This window comes from Gracilinanus agilis, chromosome 4, assembly GCF_016433145.1.
Source record: "Gracilinanus agilis isolate LMUSP501 chromosome 4, AgileGrace, whole genome shotgun sequence".
Classification (NCBI taxonomy): domain Eukaryota; kingdom Metazoa; phylum Chordata; class Mammalia; order Didelphimorphia; family Didelphidae; genus Gracilinanus; species Gracilinanus agilis.
Window position 1 is genome coordinate 472,084,192 of NC_058133.1, and position 20,282 is coordinate 472,104,473.

A 20,282-nucleotide genomic window follows, 5' to 3' on the forward strand; every position below is an offset into this window, starting at 1 on the left:
TTTACAAATGCCTGTATATTTAATTCTTTATATATAAAAATATATATGTATATATATACATATATATAAAATAACACTTTACAAATACTTGCATCGTATAACACCTCATTTTATATATGGTGAGAGTCCAGGTGGCCCAGCAGAAACTCGATCTTTTATTAGCTAATGTTCTAAACTTAACGGTATTCTGGGCTACCTTGGAGTCCGAAAAATGTAAACATTGTCTCAAACGGGCAGTGTGACCCCGGGCAAGTTACTTAATCTCAGAGTTTCAGGTTCAAAGACCAAGTTATAGAATAACTGCCAGTCTGAATCAGTGAAGGGGGTTTTCTTGCTGCAGATTCCTCACAATTACAGGCAGTAATAGTATAGCTCGTATTTTTGCAATTTACTTGTGTGATCTCATTTTATTCTCATAACAGTCCTATGAGGTGCGTGCTCTTATTATCCCTATTTTCAGTTGAAGAAACTAAGGCAGACAGAGGTTAAATAATTTGCCCAGGGTCACACAGCTAATAAGTGTCTGAGACCAGATTTGAACTCAGGTCTTCTTGACTCCCAGTCCAGAGTTCTATCTAGGGTGCCACCAAACTGTTCCCAGATAATAAGCCAGATGCTCTGACTCAGAGGGATCTAGATGGCAACAAAGTCCTTTCTTATTGCCTTCCTTCTCTTTCTGTCTCCTCTTACAGGCCGTTATGCGATGGTGGTATGTGGTGACATTGCTGTCTATGCCAGTGGGAATGCTCGATCTACTGGTGGGGCAGGGGCTGTGGCCATGCTGGTTGGGCCCAATTCTCCCCTGGTACTAGAACGAGGTTAGTAAATAAACACTCTATGGGAGCAGGAGTGGAGGGGGTGGCATATTAAAGAGCTCTTCTCTGACTTAGAAGAGACCCCATCACCAGGGGAAGCAGAGAACAAGGGAGACAAGGGCTGATGGAGCTTGATCCTGGCTCACAGTACCAGAGATTTAGAAGAGGAAGAGACCTTAAGCTCAAATCCTTCATCTTATGTGTGACAAAATGGAAGCTGAGAAAGGCTCGGTGACTTGCATTTTGTACCCTGGTTTTCTGATTCCAAATCCAGGATTGTGATGAAGAATAATGAAATTGGAATTGAGTAAAATTCATGCTTTGGGGAATGCCTGGCATGAGCAGTAAAATCAGAAGGAAATAATTGTCCAACTACTTTCAAGATTTGCCCTTGTTATTTGAGACTTCACTGAGGGACATGGAGGAGACTGTATGAATAGAATTTATGTAATGACAACATTTATCCAATCCCCTTGGAATATGATGGATGGCTGAGAGCTTAGGTTTAGGGTTAAATGAAAAGCCTTATTCTCCATCTCTGCCCTCTGTCTCTAACTTGCTTTTGGTGAACTTTTCTAGGACTTAGAGGAACCCATATGGAGAATGTGTACGACTTCTACAAACCTGACCTGGCCTCAGAATACCCTGTGGTAGATGGGAAGCTCTCAATTCAGTGCTACCTTCGAGCCTTAGATCGTTGCTATGCATTTTATCGAAAGAAAATTCAGAATCAATGGAAGCAAGGTATGGGGTCTGGAGAGTGGATAGTACAGAATATATCTATAAAGATATGAAAAGTTTTCCCTTAAATGACAGGCATTCTCTTTCATAGAGTCACAGTATTTTAGTGTTGGGAGAGACCTCAGCCATCTATAAGAATCCAATTTATAATACCATGTCCCCAAATCTTCTCTTCTCCAGGATAAACATTCCCAGTTTTCCCACCAATCCTAATAATGCAATATCTTAAGGTTCTCCATCATTCTCTAACTTGTCAATGTTCTTCTTAAAGTGTAACATCTGGAACCGATCACAGTCTTCCACATGGTGGTTTAACCAGAAGAGCATAGAGCAGGACCATCTACTCCCTGCTTCTAGTTACAGTGAATACCTTTCAATGCAACCTGGTATTGCATAAACTTTTACAGCTGCCGTGTCACAGTGTGGAGCATAACAACCTTGTATTTCACTAAAGTTCTTAATGCTAAGATGAATGTGATACCAGATTTATGGCATCCGATTTCTCAGTGCATTCTGTGCAAAGGACAGACTATTACAACTGAGAAAGATCTGTGGTAGGAGTTGTGTTTGTTTTGTGTGGGTGGCAAATTGGATACTGGGGGTCATTGCTGAGGTATAATGGGATGGCATCTATTGTCCCATAGTGGCTACTCTTCTTCCTTTCCCTTAACACTCTTTTCTTTCCTCCCACCATCCTGACATCATCAGCATCATAATCTCTTCCTTCTCCTCCATCCCTCTCTTTCCTCCTCCTCCTCCTCCTCCTCTTCCTTGTGTAATTAGAATCTGTTACCCTAAAAACTACAATTCCGGGGGCAGCTGGGTATCTCAGTGGATTGAGAGTCAGGCCTAGAGATGGGAGGTCCTAGGTTCAAATCTGGCCTCAGACACTTCCCAGCTGTGTGACCCTGGGCAAGTCACTTGACCCCCATTGCCCACCCTTACCACTCTTCTACCAAAGAGCCAATACACAGAAGTTAAGGGTTTAAAATTTTTTTTTAAAAACTATAATTCCAAGCACCCCACTCTCCTCATGTTATGTGCTGATGTAGGGAAGATATAAATTTGGTGTAGCCATGCCTCTTGCTCTCTTCTCTTCCTGACTCAGCTTTGGTGACACAGCCATCCTCTGTACCTCCTAGCCTCTCTAATGTGTGGCTCCAGATCTGTGTCATTACCTGTTCAGATTCACTTCGTGTCACTCCAATACATGGACTTTACACTTTTATATTCATGAGACTAGTTCTAGAATTGAAGAGATGATCCAGCTCTGCCACCAATTCCCCAGGATTTAGAAGCTAATACTCTCTAAATGAATAGGCAGTCATTACTCCTGAACTATCAATAAGTGAAAGCAAAATCCAATCTACAATATCATTGTGAGATTTATTGAACTATATGAGTTATTTCCGAGATGAATTACAGCTTGCAAGATCTCAGATGGATAGCAAAGTCTTAGAGTGAGAATTTGGTTCATGATCCCCAGGGAAGGACATAGTCCTTTGTACCTCCAAGGTTTCTTCTGGTCCTGAGGACTATGCTCATCATTGGAAGTACCCAAAGGGACCATGAACAGAATGCAAGTTCCCAAATCTATGTGAGTATCACAAGATGTCTGGCAGCCATGTAATTTGAGGCTAGATTACTCCATATAATTGGAGGCAAGATTACTCCATGCAATCAGAGGCCAAATTATGCCTTGTAATTGGAGGCTAGATTGTTCCATATGTTGGATGTTAGATTACTCCTGAATTACATCATGAATTACATCAATCTCTATCCATTGAAGTCCCTTGTTCTTCATTTTTCTTTAATTTTTACAAGTGCTAATTAGGTGGATGATGCATGCCTGAAAGTGTGGATAATCTTTCCTGAGTGCTAATGGATTAGAATAAATAATCTTAGATTGTGGATAGTTCTTTTTGAGTATGTAATAATTGTTTTTCGACCCTTGGTGGCCTCAGATCCAGAAGCTTAGGCTATCGACCAGAGGCAAATCTATGATAGGCTGGTTCCTGTATTTAACCTAAGAGTAATCAATGACATTAGAAGGTAGCAATTATCTCTGGATGGACAGTTTGCTCAGTTGGATATTGATAAATATCCTCAAAACCCCTTTGATGGGAGTTATTGTTATCTTAGAGTACTAAGGGTTGGAATGAAATAGCAAAATTTTTGTAGTAGTTAGGAGAAAAAAAAGTTTAAGCCTTTTGTACTTTAAAAAAACCCTTACTTTCTGTCTTGGGAATCAATGTCATATATAGGCAATGGGGGTTAAATGACTTGCTCAGGGTCACAGAGCTAGGAAGTATCTGAGGCCAAATTTGAATCTAGGACCTCCTGTCTCTGAGCTTGGATCTCAATCCACTGAGCCACCTAATTGCCCATTCGGTTATATTTTTAATAAACAAATTTAGGAGGCTATATATTATAATGCTTCTAAAAAGCTATTAACTCAATATTCAAGCAAAAAGCATTAAAAAAGGCATACTTAATACAAAATTCTTTTTCATTTGGGAGTGTTCCAAAATGACGAACTTACAGTAAAAGTAATAATAGCAATGGACAATCTTCTTGAGTTCAAATCCTGCTTCAGACTCTTACTAGCTCTATGACCCTGGGCAAGGCACTTAACCCTATTTGCCTCAGTTTTCTCATCTGTCAAGTGAGCTGGAGATGGAAATGACAATCTACTCTAGTGTCTTTGCCAAGAAAACCCCAAAAAGGGTCACAAAAAATTGTACATGACTGAAAATGACTGAATAACAACAATATAACAGCTAATAATACTGGTTTAATTATTTAGCTTACTTTCTAGAAGTAAAAATACATGTATCAGTAGCACCTCAAACCAAGTGGGTCATGAAAGTCAAAATAAGGCATTAGCTGATTTTTTTAAAGCCAGCCAGGACAACATCCAGCCAAAATAACCTATTTTCTGTTCCCTGAACTAAACATGCTGCCTCCCACCTCTGGGCTTTTTGACAAGCTGTCACCCATAATTGGAATTCATTCCCTCCTCATCTCTTCCTCTTAGAATTCTTAGTTCTCTTCAAAATTCAGCTTTGTTGCTTCCCTCTCCCTCCTAAAATAATTTTCTCTCCCAGCTCCAACCCTTGAATATCTGGACTCCTCCACCTTCTTGTTACCAGCTTTCTCACCCTGGAGATGCCTCTGCCCCGGCAGCCTCTTCCTCTGATTGGTGAGTTCCTGCTTGGAGCCACCATTTCAGGAAATGTCCAAGCCACCCATGCTTATTTTTTTCCTGGCTCCAGTCCTGACCTCACCCTTCCCCAGACTTCTAAACCTTACCTCTCTATGGACACTTTCTCCATCACCACCACTTTCTAGTTCCCTTATATGCATTGTCTTCTTATATTCAAATAAAAACTCCTTCAAGGAAGTAACAACTATATTCTCAGCACTTAGAGTAGACCTTGGAACAGTAAACATTAATAGATGCTTCATCTATCTATTTATCCAATCAGTAATCATTTATTAAGCACCTACTATGTATCCAGCACTATGCTAGACATACAAAGACAAAAATAAAATGTTGCTTGCCCTCAAGGAGTTGGCATTCTATTAAGAATAAACAAAATGAAAAAATAAGTTATGTGAGAAATAAATACAAAGTCTTTACACATTGTATCCTGCCATAACCCCAATTTTCAGGTAAATGATAAGCTTCTTGAGGGCAAGAGTTACTTCATTTTTATCTTTGTATCCCTAGTGCTTCATAGAGAGAAGGTACTTAGTAAACTTTCCTTGAATTGAATGTTATTTTCTTCTCCCTCTACATTCACTCAGTGACAATGTGCAATTAATATTTATTAAATCAATCTATGTTTAATTCACTTTTGTTAATTATCATCATTAACAATTAACATTACTAACTGATATTTATCAGCTATATTCCTCTGACATCTAATAGTACTTTGTTTGTACTTTTCAACATAATCTATCTTGAGTTAGAGTAATATGTATGCTCCTCTTTCCCGCCTAAAAAATTATAAATTCCTAGAAGCCAAGAACCATGAGTTATTGATCTTTGTCTCCTTCATAACTCATAGCATAGTATCTTACACATAGTAAATGATCAATAGACTCATGTGATTAATCCTTCTTATATTTTCCTGTCTCCCAGCTGGCATTGAGCGACCATTCACTCTGGATGATTTCCAGTTCATGATTTTCCACACACCTTTCTGCAAGCTAGTCCAGAAATCAGTGGCACGTTTGGTTTTCAATGACTTCCTGTCGGCCAAGAGTGATGATCAGAATAGCCGCTACAAGGGTCTAGAGGCTTTCAGGTAAGCTTTCATCAGTGGGAAGCCTATTGACCTTGGAGAAGGCACAGCAAGGTATAGGAATCATCTCTACAGGAATACTTGTTTCACATGAGAACCAAAGATGGAAAGGCAGAAAAGTGACCAATAGCTACTCAGATGGACTCATGTAGCATCCCATACAGACCCTCACCATCTCTAGACTGAGTTCTTCACTGTGGATTCAGAGTTGTCTTAGCTCCCATGATGTTGTAACACAGAAATGAATCCAGTAGCAATCTGGTTTTATTTAATTAAAGGCTAAAAATGTGAATATTGGAATTGTGTATTTCATAACTTTCTCATACTAATTCAGTCCCCATCACATTAAGATGTTCATCTCCCCAACAGAAATATTGCTGAGTAAAGTCACTCTGGTAAAAGCATGAAATTTCTACTCCCCCATAATGGTATATCTGTTAGAAATAAAGACATCTGAGGGTAGCTGGGTGATTCAGTAGATTGAGAGCCAACCCCAGAGATTGGAGGTCTTGAGTTCAGATCTGGCCTCAGACACTTCTTAGCTAAGTGACTCTGGACAAGTCACTTAATCCTCATTGCCTAGCCTTTGCCACTCTTCTGCCTTGGAACCAATAGAAAGTATTGAGTCTGAGATGGAAGATAAGGGCTTTTTTTAAGAAATAAAGAAATCTCTGGGCTATAGTTCTGAGCTGAAGACCCAAGTTTTAATTGTAGTAAATCTGCACCCAGTTTGTGATAAGATCCCATATGGATGTTGGTTTTTGAGAGTTCAGTAGCAAAAATCTCTAACACAGCAGAAGATATAGAAGATGTTAAGAAATGTACAATGGTGTTTGGGAACAAGGGTTTGGAGCATTTGATACAAAATCCTAAATTCAGTAAAAATTAACTATAATACTACTTAGGTCAAAGTAATCTTTTTTGGCCATAATACTCAGGGGAGTCTGTAGTTGGCATAAATCTACAAGGGATCAAAAAACACCTGGCCAAGGTTGTTTTTGTATGATCTCATCAGGCCAACTGTAGACTCTCTGCCCCAATGAACTCAGCTCCTTCTGCATGGGTTTCAGCTTCCCTAGATAACTACACAGACCTAAAGTTTTTATTCCTCCAACAGAAGGTCTAATATACCAAACTATATCCTTCCCAATAGTATGGCTAATATTCTATAACTATAATTGATATCTTCTACAAGCAGTAATAACTAGGTCTCTTTCTAAAAATTATAGTTGCCATCATTTATCTAAAGGATTGTATAGATCACTTGGTCCATGATCAATAACATAAAGGTGATAAAACAATTTTCTTTCATACCTTAACCATTCTTATGGTCTCAGTTGAAGTATAGAATCATAGACTTAAGGATAGAAAGAACCTTGAAGTCATTTTACAGTTGAGGAAATTAAGCGGTTAAAAAAATTGACCAAAGTCACAAAGGTAATATAAATGGAGAGCTAGGAATTGAACCCAGGGTCTCTTATTCCAAATCCAGTATGGTTGGCCTGTTATTGGGAAGACCCCAGTTCAAATCCAACCACAGTCACTTACTAGTTGTGAGCCACTGAGCAAGTCATTTAACTAACCTTTGACTCAATTTTCTCATCTGTAAAATGGAGACAATCAGAGCACCTACCTCCCAGGGATGTTGTTAGAATAAAACAAAATATATGGAAGGTGTTTTGCAAGGCTTAAAATACAAGGCCAATGCTGGCTATTATTTTTTTTAATTTTCTTATTTACTAATATTTTGTTTTTTAACTTAATTACATGAAAAACAATTTTCACCTTTATTTTCTTTAAGTTTGAGCTATAATTGTTATTATCATCATCATTATCTCCTCTTGCCCAGGCCTTACCAACTGTCATCCCTAACTATTGCAAAAGCTTCACCTCTAAAGGTGAAACATTTTCACTTTGTTCTCTGCCTCCCTGCAGAGTGTCCCTCTTACTTTGTTTTCTCACTCATCTTGCAGGGATTTGAAGCTGGAAGACACCTACTTCAACAAGGAGGTAGAAAAAGCTTTTCAAAAAGCCTCTCTAGATGTATTCAACCAGAAAACCAAATCTTCCCTCAACCTCTCCACCCTAAATGGGAACATGTATACCTCTTCCCTCTATGGGTGCCTGGCCTCCCTCCTCTCCCAGTGAGTATTTTTTTTCCCTAAGAAAACAAATTCCTCCCACAATTGCTGTTGTCCTTGGTGGTCAAGTTCTTTCTCTAGTCTTTGAAAAGATATCCAGACTTTACTTACATCCTGCATTTTCCTTCAAGACTATTCTTTTAAAAGAATATTATTGGGGCAGCTAGAAGTCTCAGTGGATTAGGAGCCTGGACTAGACATGGAAAGTCCACAGTTCAAATCTGACCTCAAACAATTCCTAGATATATGACCCTGGACAAGTCACTTAACCCCAGTGTTTCCTAGTCCTTACTGCTCTTCTACTTAGTATCAATTCTAAGACAGAAAGTAAGAGTTAAAAAAAAAAAGAATATGACTTACATTTGTGTATATCCCTGAGTAGACTGTTAGCTCTCTAAGGGTAGGAATCATATCATTTATCTTGATCGACTTTGTTGCCTAGCACAAATGCCTGGTACATAATAGACATTTGATAAATATTTTTTGGTTTTAAACTAGGAAATGAGAGAAGGGATTACTGGATTTAATATTCATGTATGAGAAACACTCAGGAAATAATATAAACATTATAAATAAAATATTAACATCATTATAGCATTTTTCCAACAAACAAACATTTATCAAGCCCTTACTATGCACCAAGTGGTGTACTAGTCACTTGTCATACAAAGGTCAAAGTGAAGCAGACCCTGTCCTCAAGGACCTTGTACTCTAGCACAGAAGACAATGTGTATATGTAAATACATGTGCATAAATCCATGTTGTAGAAGCATATGTGTATGTATGCACAAAACACATGTATATGCATGCTTTTGTGTACATACACAAAATGACTAAAAAGTGATTTGGGAAAGGAGGGCATTAGTTGCTGAAGAGATCAGGAAAGGCTTCATGTAGAAGGCAGCAGTTGGGTTGAATTTTAAAGGATACTGGGAATTTTAAGAGGCAGCAAGGATGAAGTAGCACATTCCAACTATGGAATGTCAGCAAAGACAATGAGTGAGGAATATTTCTAGCTATTTCAGTTTAACCATGACTTTCTTTTTTCCAGTTTAAATTTCTCATATATCTCCCTCCATCCCCTCCCCACACTAGAAAAGACATCGTTTGATATAAAAATATATTGTTTATAGTAGTTTTCATACTTGTCTTTCCTTTTGCTCATTAATATTTATTGAGCATCTACTATGTGAACAAAACTTGTATATATCCAGAGAATGCAAAGATGAATAATACTTAATCTTCCCTCTTCGGCTTTTAATCTTGAAGAGGGAAAAGAGAACTGTAGAACAAATAAGAATGTGATCAATTCTATTACAAAGGTACAAACCAAATATTGTCATAGTCCAGAGGAGAGGGAGATCACTTCTGCTTAGTGGTGGGCATCTTTAGGGAAGAGATGTCATTTGAACTAAACCTTGTGTGATACTTGGGATTTTGGACAGATAGCTTTAGGAGAGAAGTTCCTTCCAAGCCAGCAGAATAGCACTTAGCAATAAATCATGTTCAGTTTGATTGAAGGAACATAGGATTCAATTCAGTTTAATTTCACAAAGCATTTATTATATTTCTATATGCAAAGCCGTTCAAGTAGGCTGCATGGGTACAAAGACAAAACAAAGGACAATATTTACCATCAAGGAGCTTATAGACATAACATGGAAACAGAGAAGTAAAAACAGTAAACTGTTGAGGAAGGAGAGAGTCACTTCAGAGTGATCGGAAGATGCTTCCCAATGGAGGTGGTATATATGAAATCAACCTTGAAGAAAGCTAGGGATTCTCAGAGGCCCTGGGGGCAATGAGGAGGGAATACATTCATACTCCAGGCAGGAGTGTTATAGCCCATGCAAAGGACAAAGGCAGAGACGTAGAAGTCTACGTAATCCAGGGATTAGCAAGTAAACATGTTTGGCTTAAACACAGAATAGATCAATGAAGAATAATGTGAAATATGTACAAATGACATCACATAGCTTGACTTCTCAGTGAGTATAGGAGGGGGTGGAAAGGAGAGAAAGAATTTGGAACTCAAAATGTAAAAGTAAAAGAAGTGAATGATGATCCCATAAAGCCACCATCAAATTGGTTTAAGGAGAACCTAGAGAAAACAATCACAAAAGCCAAGGAAGTAAAACATATCCAATAGAAGGAAGATGGCAAACAGGGTTAAAAGCTCCTGAAAAGTCAAGAATTATCTGAGAGATAAGACAAGAATGGTAGGTTCAAGCCACATCATCAAATACCTGTGTACATTAGGATAAGATATTTGGATTTTATTTGGGAAGTGATGGGGGAAACATTGAAGATTTTTGAATGATTTAGAGCTGTGTATTGGGAAAATTGATCTGATAGCAATGATCTGATAGGATGGATATTAGAAGGAGAGATAGAGGGATAAAGAAGAGATTTCTCTATTTTTGTTAACATACCTTGGTTGGTCATACAAAGGAGAGCTGCCAGGATCAGCTGAACTCAATAGAAGCCTGAGCCTGTGATTTTAAAAGGAAAGCTGGGTGATCACTCCCTCAAATGAAATAGCTGAAAAGGTTGGAAAGCATCCTTAATTACTACAGGTGCCCTTGGAGGTCAGGTCATTCCCCATCTCCTTACCTCTCTCAAATCCTGTCTCATTATGAGTTCTTAATCCAAGGTCTATAAACTATTTTTAAAAAGATGACTGTATTTCAACATAATTCAGTTCCTTTATAATTCTGTGTGTTTTATTTTGTGCATTTAAAAATATTATTCTAAGAAAGGGTCCATAGGCTTCACCAGACTGTGATAGAAGTTTGTGCCAAAAAAAAAAAGTGTGGGAGGCCTAAAAGAGAAACAGAGTCTCAAACAGATAAAAATCTGAGACTCCTCTTTTGATCCCTTTTGTGATCCACACCTTTTCTTATCAAAAAAACAGTATAGTCTCATTGGAAAGCTTTAAGTTCTTAGCGAACCAGAAGTTAAGAGGTTAACAGTTTCTCTTTAAGACAGAAATGCAGAAAATTAAGCTCAAAACTGTTCTCAGACAGTCAAGGTCAAAACTGGACAAAAGTTAGACAAAACTCATCCGGCAGGTGCTTTTCCTCCTGATAAGGTATAAGACTCAGCCTTGGGACTTTTTTCTCATCTGGCATTATCTTCATAAGAAAACTCTTTGTAAAACTATAACTTTATTGTGCTTTGTAAAACCATGACATAACTTCGGCTTGACTGCGCAACTGTGAAAGTCCTTTGTGTGTGTGAATGGGTTTGGTTTACATTATATAAACAAAATCCTAAGCTCATTGCGAGAGACGCAGAAGCAGCTATGAGTTAACAGTCAAGATTGTCTCCCTGTGTCCAGTTACTTTCTTATCAACTAAGCAGTCCTTATCAGATTATCTAGAGATGTTGGATAGCTTTCAACAAAAAAGAACTGTTGTGGTCTTGGAAGAGGACTTATTTTGTCTTTGTGCCTCTAATTCTAATATTCTCTCAATTTCTCTATTTCTCAGAGGTATAATACCTTTGCTGCTCTCCTCATCAGTGTCTTGTCCCTAGGTTTGTCTTCAGAATTTCTCAAACAACCCCAATGGGCTGCAAAGCCTCCTGAAGCCCTATCCAATTAATTAAGAAGGACAAGGGTGGGTTGGAGCAGAGGAGTGATTGGGCATGGGACCATGGAATTAAATGTTCCTTCTTTCCCTGAACACGATTTTTGTTTTATGGCAGACATACTCCCCAGCAGTTGGCTGGAGCCAGGATTGGTGCCTTTTCTTACGGCTCTGGCTTAGCTGCAAGTTTATTTTCAATTAGAGTTTCCCAGGATGCTTCCCCAGGTAAGTCTCACTTTTCCATCAAATCATCCTCTGACAGGGCTAATAAGTGAATAATAGCTAATATTTAACAGTTACATTAAGTATTAATGTTAAATTGTTAATAAATAGTTCATTTTAAAATAGCGCCTGTGTTTTTAGCTCTTTAAGGTTTACAAAAACTTTTCTCACAACTAGTATTATCATCTCAAAATGGGATAAAAGGATAGATGAAGAAACTGAATGTCAGAGAAATGGGATGTTTTATCATGTACTTTTCCTTACTGTCCTACTTATCATCAACCCAGCATACTATTAACCAGCTACTATGGACAGGGCCCTGTGCTAGATGCTATGAGGTTTCCAAAGTAGCATGACAACACAGAGAGAGGTCCAACCTAGGAATCAAGAAGATTTGGGCACAACTTCTGCCTTTGATACATACCGCTTACATGACCATTAACAAATCACTCTAAGCCTTTTGGTGCCCTAGGACACTCTTAAACTATAAATTAGAAAAGAGTTGCCAATCTGATTAGGTAGAAGGAGTTTTCCCTGAGATGAAATCACAGGTCCAAACAAAATAAAAAGTATTTTACAATTATAGACTTGCTTTTCAAGTTTACAAAACATTTTATACATACTAATTATCTCATTTTATTTTTATAATTTTTACAATAATAAAACTTTCATAATTTTTATAATAATCAACAAGTATTTTTGCAACAACATATGTAAAGTGCCTTTTGCTGTTGTTTTAAATTTTCATGTTATTTTTTCCAATTAGATGTAAAAACAATTTTTAACCTTGATTTTTTGTAGTACTGAGTTTCAAAATTTTCTCCCACCTTCCCTCCCTCCCCCTCACATTAATAAGGTAAGAAATTTAATGAAAGTTATACATGTGCTATCATGTAAAATATATTTTCATATTAGTCATTCAACAAATATTTTTGGGGACAGCTAGGTGACTCAGTGGAAAGAGAGTTGGGCCTAGAAATAAGAGATCCTAGGTTCAAATCTGACCTCAGATACTTCCTAATTGTGGGACCCTGGGCAAGTCACTTAAACCCAATTGCCTAGTTTCTACCATTCTTCTACCTTGGAACCAATACTTAGTATTGATTTTGAGAGAGAAGGTAAGAATTTTTTTTAAAGCAAGTATTATTAAAGCAGACACTGAAGAAATTCCTGCCCTTAAGGAGTGACACCAAGGGGAAAGCCATATGTATAGTTGTGCATAAATGTATTAGAGATAGATAGATAGATAGATAGATAGATAGATAGATAGATAGATAGACCTTTCTCCAACTACTACCACCCTTCCATCTCCTATTATTCCTGTCCCTTAAGAGAAGCCCCAAAGGAACTTTCCTTTTAACATAGAGACTTCTAGTTGATGGGGAGAAGTTGGAAGGGAGCAGGACTTCAATCTCCTGCTGCATTATTTTCTGCCTAATCCCCAGCTTTCAGAGGAAGGAGGAAGGAGAGCCTTGCATCTGACCCTCTAAAATCTCTCTTCTGTCTTATGCTGTACTTGTTTCCAGTCTAATTTCCATCCTCCTCTAAGGGCTTTACTCAATGATAAACATTCTCACATTTGGTCTTGCTCTGAACACCTGTAGGCCACCATCCAAATCCCATTCTCTATCCCTTCCACCACTTCATTCCTTATTCACATATCCCTTGACCCTGCCACCCAAAAGTTCTAACCAAATGTCATCCATTCCTCCCTCTGGAATACCTATTCCAGAGGAAATAAACTACTCTTCATCCTAAAATTCTTCCTCTCCTACTCCTCCCATCTTCTAGCTTTTCCTGAAACCTGGCTTCCTCCCACCACCATCACCATCACTGATGATACAGCTTCCCTAATCACCCTTTCTAGTACTAGCTGCATCTTCGCGCATCCCACTTAGTTCATTAGTCAAGGCAGTGGAGATGGAATACTTCCTTGCTCCCCAGTGCCACTCCAGGTTCTCCCCTTACCTCCATCACTCAGTTATCTCTTCTCCTTTAAGGTTCATGCTATACATATATCTGCCACCCAATCAAAATCCTTCCAGTCATTTGTTTTCCTTTCTCAATGAGTCCAGTATCTGACTCATATTCTTTCTCCTCCATAACTCCTGCCCTTAAACCTGGGGATTTTGATATAAATGTTAATTCTTTCAACTATCCTAACCATTCATTTCCTGAGTATAGATCTTTTCTCCTTTGAGCTCAACCTACTTACTTTTGGTGAATATAGATAGGTCCTTTCTTTGATCTCTTTGGGATACAGACCTAGTAGTAATATTTCTCGATTGAAGAGTATGCCCAGTTTTATAGCCCTTTGGGGAGAGTTTCAAATTGTTCTCCAGAATAGTTGGATCAGTTCACAACTCCACCATATGTGCCCTATTTACCTATTTTCCCACATCTTCTCTTGCAATTTTAATTCTTCTTTTCTGACATGGTAGTCAACCTGAAAGTTACCTATTTATAATGTTAACTTTATATATGCTTGCCTGTCTTTAATGTATTTCTACTCAATAAATATTTATTTAGTGACTACTTGATGCAAGGGGTCGTGCTAGGTGATAGAAATACAAAGATGAAAAACATCCGAGTCCCCAACCTCAAGGATGTTATAACCTGATAGAGGAATCTATCTTACCTTCCCATACATACCAAAATACATCAGTAAGAAGCAAGCTCTTGTGATTAAAAGATCAGCCAAACCAATCAAACACTAGCCAGCTGTCAAACCAAGAAAGGGCTGAGTTTTATCCAAAATTGAGCATGGTAACAGAATTGGCACTGAATTTGGAGTTAGAGGCTCAGGGAATGAACGTCAACTTTGCCACTTTTCCCTATGTGACCTTGGAGCAAGTTACTTTATTCCTCGAGCCTTCATGTCCTCATCTATAAAATATGGGAACTCTTGGGTCCCTTGTAGCTCTAAATTCTATGATTCTATGATTAGAATGTAAGCTTTTGAGGGCAAGGATTTTCCTTTTGCTTATACTTGTATTCCCAGTCCCAGTTCAGTGCTGAGGATACAGTAAATTTAATCATGCTCGTCGACTTGACTTGACAATGATGTTATAACGTGGGTTTAAATCTCTTCCTCTTATCATTTAATTTTTCTGAAACCCAATTTATTTCTCTATAAGATGGAGATAATACCTGTTTGGTCTGCCTTACACTTGTTGTGAGATTCAAATGAGAAAATTCATGTATGTACTTAAATTAATTTTTGATCAAAAGGCTAGATTAAAGAAATATAACCTGTGATTATGCTCATATGGAAGTCCCTTTGTGAATGCTGTAGTTTCTTCATAACAACTAGTAGCATTTGATTAGGAAAATGAGAGATATTTCATCTTCTCCATCATAAGTTTTCTTTTCACATTTTTTTTCTCCCAGGTTCCCCCCTGGAGAAATTAGTGTCTAGTGTATCAGACTTGCCAAAACGCCTGGCCTCTCGTAAGCGTGTGTCCCCTGAGGAATTCTCTGAAGTCATGTCCCAGAGAGAGAAATATTCCCATGAAGGTAAGTGGAAAGGGGCAGGAGGAGAGAAGAAGGTAGTCCACTATGTATGGAGGAGATTTGTGTCATATGCTGCCATAACTATGTCACGATGGAGTTGAAGAGAGTTCATTTGGGTTTATACTTCTACAAGATGTAGTTGGGAAGAGAACTCTGGAATGTAAAAATATAAGAAGGACAAAAAAGGGAGGCAAGACACAGAGGAGAAAGCATGCAAGAGGTGAGAACAGATGTGATCCAGAGAAGGGGCAACAGAACTCCAAAAATAATCAGCATTAAGGTTCTGGGAGATTGTTTTAATAGACTTGATCCTAAGGAGAATTAATTAGGACAAGGCCATGAACAGGAGCTGAAAACCAAGGGTAGGAAGTGGCTCAGTAGAGAGCATTTGTATAGCTTCAACTTCACCTAGTGACGAGAACATTTTAGAACATATTGGAAAAACAATAGAACCTTCAAAATGAAAGGAAAAATTATTCCATGGGGCAAGTCTCTCAAGGGCTACATGAAATCAGTACTAAATGTAGAAAGCAAGGAAGTAAAAGAATATATAAAGAAAAGAGGAAAATGAGAAGGAACCTCAACCTAGAAACATTAACAAAGAGTATGAAAATTTTTAGTGGAAGAAAAACATGTTTAACAAGAGAAAAAGGCTGGATTCCAGGAATTTTTTTTTAAAGTAACTACACCACAAGAAGTGAAGCACTGCGGTACACTGGAAGAAAAACTGGTTCTGGAGTCAGAAGACCTAGGTTCAAATCCTGATTCTTTTATTTACTCCCTGTGTGTGGCTTTGGGGAAGTTTTAACTTCTTAGGATTATAGTTTACTGTCTTCTATGATACAAGGGAGCTAGATTACATCGGGCAGGTAGGTGATGCAGTGGAAAGAGTTTAGAGTCAGTAAGACTTGAATTCAAATGCAGCATCAAAGCACCAAATGGAGTCATGAAGAGTTGAACACAACTGAAACAACTCAACAACAGATTACATGGCCTCTAAAATATTTTCTAACTCAAAATCTACAATCATACAATTGAAGAGACTTTAGAGAACATGTATGTAGCACAGTAGAGACAATATCAGGAAGACTTGAGTTCAAAGCCAACCTCAGGTACTTACTAGCCATGTAACTATGGAAAAGACACTTAACTTCTCTTAATTTCAGTTTCCTCATCTGTAAAATGAGAATAATAATAGGACTTTTTTCACAGTACTCATTGAGTCTATAGACTTTTAAAAATGTTAACTAAATCATTCCTTCATTCCTTCATTTGACAGAAAATTGAAGCCGTAAGAGATTAAGTGACTTAGCCCCAATGCCTTGCATGTTTTGGTTTTTTTTGTTTAGTCATTTCAATTATGTTCGACTCTTCAAAACCCCATTCGGGGTTTTCTTGGCAAAGATTCTGAAGTGGTTTACCATCTCCTTCTTCTGCTCATTTTACAAATGAGGAAAATGAGGCAAGTAGGGTTAAGTGACTTGCCTAGGGTCATAGAGCTAATAAATATCTGGGATCAGTTTTGAACTCATTTGATTTGAAGACTCATCTTCAAGATTTGATTGATTTTATGACTCATCTTCCTAACTTCAGATCCAATGTTCTATGCACTATGGTGCTACCTACCATGTAGTATTACTTAATAAATGGTGATTGAGTTGAATTGAATTACTCAAGTCCTTTCCCAAGCACCTTTCACCTAAAAGATGCTTAACAAATGTTCACTACCTGCACCTACAATGCTCTTTGTACCACGCCACACAATAGTACAGCCAATGCTTTGGTTCCATCACCAAATGATCATTTATTCATTCAGTCAACAGAGCATTTATTGGGCATTTCCATTACCTAGTTCTAGAGATGAAAAGAAAATAAAAAACCATCTCTCATCTGAAAGGGTTCACATTCTAATGAAGGAGAAAACAGGAAAACCTTTTCTTCCACTTTGGGTCCATAACAAATTCTTAGCCCTTTCTATTTCCACAATCTCCCCCAGCCCAACGTGTTTTGTGTTAGTGTTTCCTCTTTCTTTCTTCCCCCAGTGAATTTCTCTCCTCCTGGTGACACAAGCAGCCTCTTCCCAGGCACATGGTACCTCGAGCGAGTGGATGAGTTGTACCGTCGAAAGTATGCACGGCGGCCTCTCTGAGAAGGGACAGATGATCCAAGCTGCCTGTGGTGAGTCATCAAGTCTGTTGGACAAAACCATAGTCTACTACCACCTGGGATCGTGAGTCCTATTCTGGTCACTGCCCCTCAGGAAGACATGGTAGGGCTGAAGAAAGCAATGGGCAAGTATAGAATTAAATCTGGAACTCTTCATCTTGGAAAGAAGTCTTTGAAGGGGTCTGATCAAAGTCTATAAGTTGATAGGGAGTGGACAAGTTATTCAGCATCTGGTTCAAAGCAAGGACTGCTTTCCATGAATACCAACCAAGTCAGGAAATGCCCAACTTTAAGAGGGGTTAAATAGCTTCTCAAAAGGGGGTTGGATACCTTCACATGTGGCAGATTCATAAGGGAAATAAGGCTATTTGAGGTATAGCCTGAGTTTGCCACATACTGGCTGTCTGACCTTGGTCGAGTCACAGACAGTGCTCTAAGCATCTCTCTAAGACTATAAGTTGTATGGGCAACTAGGTGGTTCAGGGGATTGAGAGCCAGGTCTAGAAATAGGGAGGTCCCAAATTTGAAGCTGACCTCAGACACTTTCTGGGAAAGTCACTTAACCCCTATTGCCTAGTCCTTACCACTCTTCTGCCTTGGAACTAATACATAGTATTGATTCTAAGAGAGAAGGAAAGGGTATAAAAAAAAAAAGACTAAGTGGTAGAAATGGTGCCTACCTGGAGAGGTGAATTTCTTCATCTAAGAATTCCCTGAACCAATGAAATCATAGACCCAATCCTACTTCCTAAACAAATCCTTTGACATTGACTTTGTATGCTTTTTCATAACACATCCCTTGATGTCACTGTCAAAGGCAGAAACTTGAGCTGAGGAAACATGGGATTGACTAATCTGGTATCAGGTGTCATCATTAGGTTTGGTTTACTAGGACTGTATGAGTGTATTGAATTTAGAGGGTAATAATAGCGTTTTCCTGTTCATCATTGTAGAAATAAGTTTAGTACTTAGCAAGAACTGGTGAAAATAGGTTATTATCAGATGATCCTGTACTGTCTTGCCCCCTTCTTCTTGCTCTGGTGTCCCTAGAAATCCTGTTTCCCTACCACTTTATAGTGTCTTGACGTGTCACCCATCTACCCATCCACCCATAAGGAGAATGTGTTTTTTGCTATTTGCTCTAGATGTGGTTTGTGAAGCCCTCTCCACGCACATACATTCCTAGTTATAGCTCTGCTAATATGTCAAGGCTATGGGCAGCTAAGATGATGCAGTGGATAGAGCACTGGGCCTGGAGTCAGAAGACTCATCTCCCTGAGTTCTAATATGGCCTTAGATACTGAATAGATGTGTGATCCAGGGCAAGTCACTTAACCCTTTTGGCCTCAGTTTCTGCATCTGTCAAATGAGCTGGAGAAAAAAATGACAAACCATTCCAGTATATCTGCCAAGAAAAGCCCCAAAATAAGGTCATGAAGAGTTGAGCATGACTGAAAACAACTCAACAACCACAACAATATTCTTGCAATGCTCTATGTCTTCTAAAAGGAAAATCAAAGCATTTTTGAAGGAAAAATTAGGGAAAATCTTAGAAATAGGACGAGCATAATTTGGCCTGCATTTACCCTGGAGAAAAAGTTGCTAGAAACTGACTGAAGGGAGCCATAAATCCATAATCCGTTATATCAACTTATTTTCCATCAAGAAAGCCAAACAGAACATAAGAGCTTCTAATAAAAATGACCCTAACTTCACCTAAAACAATCCCTATGCTAAGACATTTTTAGGCCTATTCTAATCTTTTCTAAATTGCAAGATAGTTCAACTTCCTTGATCCAGTGCTAACAAGGGTTGCTTGGGTGGTATTGATGGAGAAAGGAAAGAGTATTTGGACAACCAGCCCTTGACCTGCTTTGAATCAAACAGATAACCAATCTTGTATTCCCATATGGCATAAGGGCAGGAAGATGGAAATCTATAGACACAAGTTCAGGCACAATTGAAAATCAGTCCCAGAGCTTTTGTCATCTTGTCTTCTAAGAAGGCAGAGGCTTCATGAGTGGTGACTGGTGCAGACCACATGGTGAAATTCTCTTCTCTCTGTTTCTCCCAGGCCCATCTAGGCATTGGATAAAGTGAACTCCAGGAGACACTGGCCATGAGCAATGCAGAAAGTCCATATTTTAGCTCCCAGCAGCAAATCAAATACCTGCCCTCAACTGTCAAAGTACCATACAGCCTGGACCAAATGGCCAACATGAGCATACTGCATAGAGGCTTTCCTAGCAATGCAGCCCAGTGATGAACTGTTTGCAGAGCTTTTCCTTAGTCCTTTCTCTTTGAAGATCACCAGTACCTCCCATACCTTCTGGTATACAAAAACACATTTATGGAGCCAAGTACAAAAGACCCCTTGGAGAAGAAGATAAAAGACCCAAAGTGATATCTACTATTTACCCCTAGAATAATAACATTGGTGAATTTGTGCTGTACTCAGTTTGATACAATAAGCATTATTAAATGCCTGCCTACTATGTGCCAGGTATCAGGCCAGGAATAGGAAGATTTTAAAATAAAACATTCCTTGCTCTCAAGGAACTAACTGTCTAATAGAGAGAGAGGAGATATGTACAAATAAATAGACTACTAGGTAGAAGAAGGCAAAGCAGGAGTCTAGACAAAAATAATTACACATTTCCACAGTGCTTTAAGATTCACCAAATAATTTCCTAATAATAACTATGTAGAATAGTAGCCAATAGAAAAAATATGAGGAGGAAGATAGGAGTGGAGAATAGGGAACAGGACCAAGGAATGATTCAA

General features: G+C 38.5%; 1 protein-coding gene across 1 annotated transcript; it reads left to right on the forward strand.

The window, feature by feature from the left end:
• Positions 1 to 637: 637 nt before the first annotated feature.
• HMGCS2 (3-hydroxy-3-methylglutaryl-CoA synthase 2) lies at positions 638 to 19,952 on the forward strand. Its single transcript, XM_044672517.1, has 8 exons — positions 638 to 818; positions 1,395 to 1,559; positions 5,704 to 5,869; positions 7,840 to 8,010; positions 11,716 to 11,822; positions 15,210 to 15,335; positions 17,375 to 17,510; positions 19,573 to 19,952. The coding sequence occupies exons 1-7, from the start codon at positions 638 to 640 to the stop codon at positions 17,479 to 17,481; spliced, it is 1,023 nt and encodes a 340-aa protein (XP_044528452.1). The 3' UTR covers positions 17,482 to 17,510; positions 19,573 to 19,952.
• The last annotated feature ends 330 nt before the right edge of the window (positions 19,953 to 20,282 follow it).